The sequence below is a fragment of the Ostrinia nubilalis genome, chromosome 10 (genome assembly GCF_963855985.1).
Source record: "Ostrinia nubilalis chromosome 10, ilOstNubi1.1, whole genome shotgun sequence".
In the NCBI taxonomy this organism is placed as follows: domain Eukaryota; kingdom Metazoa; phylum Arthropoda; class Insecta; order Lepidoptera; family Crambidae; genus Ostrinia; species Ostrinia nubilalis.
The window spans coordinates 1,777,700-1,784,380 of record NC_087097.1 but is presented as its reverse complement, the minus strand read 5'-3'; the positions used below and the strand labels follow the sequence as shown (position 1 = coordinate 1,784,380).

Here is a 6,681-nt window from a genome sequence, read left to right as displayed (position 1 = left end):
ACATCGATTTACTATTTATCTAAGAGATTTATGTAGAACTTTTGCTGATAATATGCTCTTTGCCTTAATGCAAAGATTACCCTCAATCAACCGCTTACGGTCTGAAAAATACATCCAACTGGCCCAACTGTTTAACAAAAGTTCACATTTCATAGTTATTTCATGCGTTGATTAGTATAATAAAATTGATTGATATTCAAAGGAAATCCTTATCAGTTTAATGTGATTTCCTCTTTTTGCTTTGCTCTGCCCATTATTATTTCGAATCATGCCTCTTATAGACAGATGTACCTAGTCTTCAATTAAAAGTACTTATTAGGCAGAATATTATAGAAAATAAGAAGGATCTTGTCTAGTCGTAACATGCATTAATCCGGGTGAACAGGATGCCTTTAAGCGTGTTGTTTTAACAACTTTTGGTGGCAGCCGCCTGAACAGCCTGCTACCAAGCCGCAACCAGCTTGCCGGCATGCCGAAGCTTGAAGCCTTGATCACACGTACCGATCATACGGGCGAGACAGTGCTCTCGGCCGAGTACTCGGTGTGTATGAACATTATGCCGAGTGCTCGGCCGAGCGCTCGAGTACGTGACTCGCTCACCCAACTGTCTCGATCGAGGAGAAACATTTTACTGTCTCGAACGAGTAAACATTTTACTGTTTCGCCCGTTTACTCGGTACGTGTGATCAAGGTTAATGTATCGAGCTGTGTGACCGTAGCTTTAGGCCGTGATGTCCGTCATAGAGTGAGAGCTCGGCGCCCAAGAGAGCGGCGGCGGCGGTCGGGCGCGCCCCGAGCCACATCTCTAGGCGGACCAGCGACCCGGCCCTCGCCAAGGACCGAGAGTTCAGCGTGCGACTCGTCAGTCAGTCGAGCGAAACAACTGCTGACGCAATTGAGAAACTCCGAGCCTATATCACAGTATGTCATGTATGTATGATGGAGTGCATGCGCGTTGATTACCTGTCTAGACGAGCCTTAACCAATATGGTGGAAACTTTTGAATTTTTCTGTAGACTTGCGCAAACTTACGCGTCTGGACTCCAACTTAAAGTAAACGATATTGTAGCACAGTTTAGTAGAGTAGATTATAAGTTGCAGTTGAGATTTAAAAAACTCATCACTGCACTACTCTGCAACACGTTTGAGAAGTAATATTTATTTGAGTGAAAACTGAAAACGGGTCTTTTTCTGAAAAATATTGTGCCTGTTTCTGAGCTAGAGTCCCCGACTTTTTAAAAATGTTTTTCAAATTGCACCGTATTCTGCATATCAAGTTTCTCGAGACACTTCTAAGTTAGACACAAGAATGTTTCAAATCTTTTCTGATGTAGTCACATTATCAAAGATACTATAAAATCCCGTGGTCCTAGTCCGCTACTGATGTAGCTTTGATCTAAGCTGGTGTCTTGCAGGCAACAAGATGCACGTGTTGCGGTCCACAGGACTCCTGCCTCGGTGGTGCTGGCCTCGCCGCGCAGGCAGCGCAGCCTCGAGGACTTCCCCTGGCGGAAGATGGCCGAGCTACCCTTTGACTGACCTCCTGCCACACAATGTAATAAACCGTTTGTCGTTTTTACTGGTGTTTTATTTTTATTTGATACGAGACTACAGATCTATAGAGCAAGGTTTCCCAATTTTTTTTTCCAAGGAACCCTAATTGATTTACTTTTCCTAGCGGAACCCTACTTTGATAGATGGAAATTTAAATGCAATTATTTGTAAACAAGTCGGTCCGCGGAACCCCAGGGTTCCGCGGACCACCTTTCGGGAACCGCTGCTATAGAGGACGATTTCCATAAGAAAATGTAAGTAGGTACCTACATAAAGTTACGTTCATGATAACGTCTATATACTCGAAACTTTGCGTTCTATCTGTGGTTCATGATCTCTCTCTGATGAGAAAAATGGTGAACTATTTTATACAATCCTTAACACTTAAGGCTGTCCTAATAGGGATGCATGTAAACCCTGTTTCATACTGATCTTCAAACCCCGTTGGAAAGAATAGGATTTTTTCGTTCATATTGCTCATGGTAGAGCTACTAAGTAAATATTCCATATGCAAGACGTCTTAGCTTAAATGGGGATTTAGCGTCTTCTACAAAAAGCCTAAGCTTTATGTAGGCGTTATGACGAGCTAGTGATTAACGATTCAGCAGAACCCTCCGATAAAATTAATTGTTTAGAGATACCCATTGTTATTGAACCGTATTTTGGTTTCTGAGCTATACAACCTTTCAATATCGATTGACTTAAAACCCATAACTTAAAGCTATAAAAAATAACAGTTTGACTGTTACATGACTGACTCTATTAGAGTAAATATATTCTTTGTCAATCATGTCATTATCAAAACATGTCAGTGAATGCTGGTGACATTACAGCAAATTACAGGAGCACCATGATTTTGTAATTAATTAACTAGCCTAATGTGAAATTTCGTAATGAATCGTTGAGAGTTAAAATTTGTAATGTGGCAAAACTTATGGGCATTCGTACAGTCAGAAAGTCATAGAGTTAGTAAAAAAATATACCTCTCTTACCTTTTGGCTCTACTATGATGCACTATCAGAGTTAGTAGTTATCGAAAATGCTTCTTTCTCACGACTCTACCAGAGTACAATGGCTACAATTGCATCTCTTGTGACATTACTTTTGCACAAGTGTTACAGGAAATTGAACTTCTGGCGCTTACGCTGAAGTGTAATCTACAATATCCACATTTTTTGTTGAAATACGTTCATAGCGAATTGTCGTTTCAGCCAAATGACGTCCACTGCTGGACAAAGGCCTCCCCCAAGGTTTTTCATAATGAAACGGTCCTGCGCTGCCCGTATCCAGGTTCTTCCATCTTCGTTCTTCGGTCCACCGTCATAGCGAATATTCAACACTATCTTTTAAGCGACTACGCCGGGTGTATTTCAAATCCTATTCATTCAAGAAAAATGTAGCTTCCTGTACTGGTGAAGGAATTTCGAAATCTGTTCATTAGTTCCAGTTTCCCTATTAACAAGCTCACAAACCTTGCCTGTTTTCAAATTAGATTACATTTAATATTGTTGACTTACTTCATTCAGACAGTAGAATGGGCGAAGTGCGGCGAGGGCGGCATCTCGACGGTGCCCACTCTGCTTTGGGCGACGGGCGCGGCGGCGCTGGCGCACCGGCTCGTGGCCGCGCTCTTCAGGAGGTTTCTGTTCCGGCGGGTGCCGCTGTGGGAGCTGGTACTACAGGTACTCACTGCACAGCAGGTGCAGGTCATAGTAAGGCGAAGGCGGCGCCTAGATTGTACCCACGCTGCTTTGGGCGACGGGCGCGGCGGCGCTGGCGCACCGGCTCGTGGCCGCTCTCTTCAGGAGGTTCCTATTCCGGCGGGTGCCGCTGTGGGAGCTAGTGCTGCAGGTACTGACACTGCACAGCAGGTGCAGGTGATAGTGCGGCGTCTCGACGGTGCCCACGCTGCTTTGGGCGACGGGCGCGGCGGCGCTGGTGCACCGGCTCGTGGCCGCTCTCTTCAGGAGGTTCATATTCCGGCGGGTGCCGCTGTGGGAGCTGGTGCTACAGGTACTAACACTGCACAGTGGGTAAAACGTTCCTTCGTTTGTTTCAGCCAAATGACGTCTACTGTTGGACAAAGGCCTCCAAGGTATTTTCACAACGACCGCCCGCATCCTGGCACCTCCCGCGATCCTCACTAGATCGTCGGTCCACCAAGTGGGAGGCTTGCCCACACTACGTCTTCCAGCCCGTGGTCGCCACTCGAGATTTTTTCTGCCGCAGCAGCCATCAGCTCTGCGAGCTATGAGCCCCGTCCACTGCCACTTGATTTTAGCAATTCTGCGGGCTATGTCGGTCACTGGTTCTCCGAAACTCCGAGCATAGCACGCTTCATCGCCTTTTGGGTGATCTTGACCCTTCTTATGGGTCCCATAGTAAGCTTTCACTTAATGTCAAGTTGCTGGATGATTCTTACCTATTAAAGACTGAGCTGCTGTGTTTACAGAACCTGCTGTTCATGTGGATGGTGATCTACAGCTTGCACTTCTGGGTGGTGCTGGTGAGGATAATCAAAATTGTCGTGGAGTACTGCTACGATGAAGTGAGTTTATGGATGGTTATATGATTAAACTAGTTAACTGCTCCCCATCACGCACGATAAAAAGCTTTTATCCTTTAAACCTTGGTTGGATTCAGAATTCAACTCAAAAACTTGTTGCCACTACGTCCGCCACCAATGTTATGGTCAAAAAGCTATTTAAAAATATCATCTTTCGTTTATACGATGATAAATAGGCAAACATTATACCAAAGTCCAAAACGAATACTGCCGAATGTAACATATCACCAAACAGGTCTTCTGGTAGGTAAACCAACCTAATGTACCTTAAAAATAACAAAACTACCTTCAAAAGGTACTACTGCCCATACAGGAGAACCGGTTACCCTCAGAAGAGGAGGTGGAAGGCAGGAAGCTGATGCAGCAATGGATCGTGTGGATGTTCTCGCTGACGCCGCTGGTGGTCTACTTCGAGACCCGGCCGCGGCCGGAGGCGCCCCCGCTCATGATATGGTTAATTGAGAACATGTAATTATGATGGCCAATTGTAACTTGATAAGTCGGTGGATAAAGTAAAAATTATTGGTAAAAATCTGAGACCACAATCCAACAAAACACCGATTCATCAAGTTACTCGAAATACCAGCACTTACAATCTCCCAAAACTTAAAAAAAGGTCAAATATCATGGCAATAATCATATGCATCACGGTCACGGATCACCAACTTATTTGAGACATTCAGTTACGTGCTCCTCTACAGCAAGATACGTCATCACCAGCTCAAGCAAAATAGCTAAAATGTTAACAAAATGTTTCAGAACCATTCTCCCATCATCATCATCGTCATCATTTTAGCCACAGAACGTCCACTACTGAACTATAGGCTTCCCAAAATGATTTACAGATTCATCGGTTGGTAGCGACCTGCATCCAGATTCCAGCGCCTTCCAGAACCATCCTCTGCTATTATTTTAGTCGATCGCATCCATTCCACACGGCTCATTTTCATCACAATAAAAACATCTAACAATCACAAACCACGTCTGTTAAACTAAGATTATTCCATCACAGGATAACGACAAGTCCCTGGCAGCGGCGCGAGATGGGTCCCTACGGGTACTACCTGAACAGACCTCCGACTACCCTACAGTCCACAACTACCCTCGCCGGCCGCACGCACGCCATGTCCCTCCGGAGGGCCTTCAGCGACTCCAAAGTGATCGTCAAAGAACCACCGAAGAAGAAACGCTACTCCAAATCCGTGTAAAAACTTTTTTATTAAAAAATGTTATGCTCAAAGCGCGATGTTTGATTTGATCATAAAAATAACGAGCAGGCGTAAAACGATTCGTTTAAAAAGCCCTTTATAATATAAATAAATAACTAAACTGTGATAACTCCCAAACAGATGCCTTTTATTGGCTCGTCCAATCTCATGAACGAAAAGGATATAAAATCTGTTGTTACTGTAAAATAATGTAGAGCTAGATTTAAAAAATCAGTTTCAGATACGTTAGAAGGTTAGCGCACATGTCCAGCTGCTGGGTAAAGAGACCTCCTAGATTTTTAAATACCTGGCCGACCCGTTAAGTTGTGTTGTCGGATTTATTTTACTGTCTTATAATGGACCGCGCAGTACGCAAGTCCAACTACCAAAAATTACACGCACGACGTACCCCAGAAGGGATAGTCACAGACCGGCGCGATCCAGCCGAGGTGCAATGGCTGGCGCCTGCCCGGGGCAACCGCCTTCGTGATCACGGTACACCCTACGCAAGGTTAGTATGCCAAACTCAACCTTCCCGACCCTTATATAGGCGGGAAAAAAAATCAGGACACCGCGATTTAAAAAAACCTACACCGACATCTATTGGTGAAAAAACGTACTAAGTGACAGCAATGACAAAACAACCATTTTTATTTTTTTCTTTTTAATTTAAAAAATGGCGTTTACATATTACATGTGGCCAGGACTAAAGTTGCACTAAAGTTTTTATTACAAAAAAATAATTATAGCCTGACCAGGAACATAAAAACCCTCGCCATGTTGCGGAAAACTAATGGTACTAATTTCTTTTAATGGCAACAGTAACTGAAAACTTCATTGACATGTCACCTTGCATGTCAGTCTATTGCTGTCAAAGTGTAAACAAACTTTATTTTAAATGTGCGCAATTGGTTTTATGAATTAAATTGCTAAAATATTTTTATAGTCGTGAAAGAAAAGTGGTTCACAATGTGTTAAAGTATTTGTCGAAGAGAAATACTAAGGGTTCGGACAATATTTTCATTGAATAATGTTTCCGACAAAGGTTGTCAAATTGACTGTCATGTTTATCGTATAGTACAGTCCACTATGAAAATTAGCTGTGGTTTGTTTCAACTACCTATTTTAAAAATTTTGTCACTTTCTAAGTGTTGAATTTTATGGGATTGGGAAAGAAGTACCGAGTTTGAAGCGTTCATGAGCAGACATTGCAGTTGAATATTCAAGTTCTGAATTTGATTATTGATGAATAATAAAATAAATCTACTAGCTCGATTGATGGTTTCATTTAATTTATTTAAATCAGGTTACCTATAATAATATTTTTTCGTTAATTTATGAAAATATCAAATT

General features: G+C 43.0%; 1 protein-coding gene and 1 non-coding gene across 2 annotated transcripts; one reads left to right on the top strand and one right to left on the bottom strand.

The window, feature by feature from the left end:
* Positions 1-3,512: 3,512 nt before the first annotated feature.
* Positions 3,513-5,360, top strand: LOC135075497 (uncharacterized). The gene is made up of 4 exons (XM_063969935.1): positions 3,513-3,567; positions 4,007-4,102; positions 4,416-4,588; positions 5,133-5,360. The coding sequence occupies exons 2-4, from the start codon at positions 4,019-4,021 to the stop codon at positions 5,326-5,328; spliced, it is 453 nt and encodes a 150-aa protein (XP_063826005.1). The 5' UTR covers positions 3,513-3,567; positions 4,007-4,018; the 3' UTR covers positions 5,329-5,360.
* Positions 5,361-5,684: 324 nt separating this feature from the next.
* On the bottom strand, positions 5,685-5,847 carry LOC135075787 (U1 spliceosomal RNA). Its single transcript, XR_010258108.1, has one exon. It is a non-coding gene; the product is annotated as a U1 spliceosomal RNA (small nuclear RNA).
* Between the last annotated feature and the right edge of the window lie 834 nt (positions 5,848-6,681).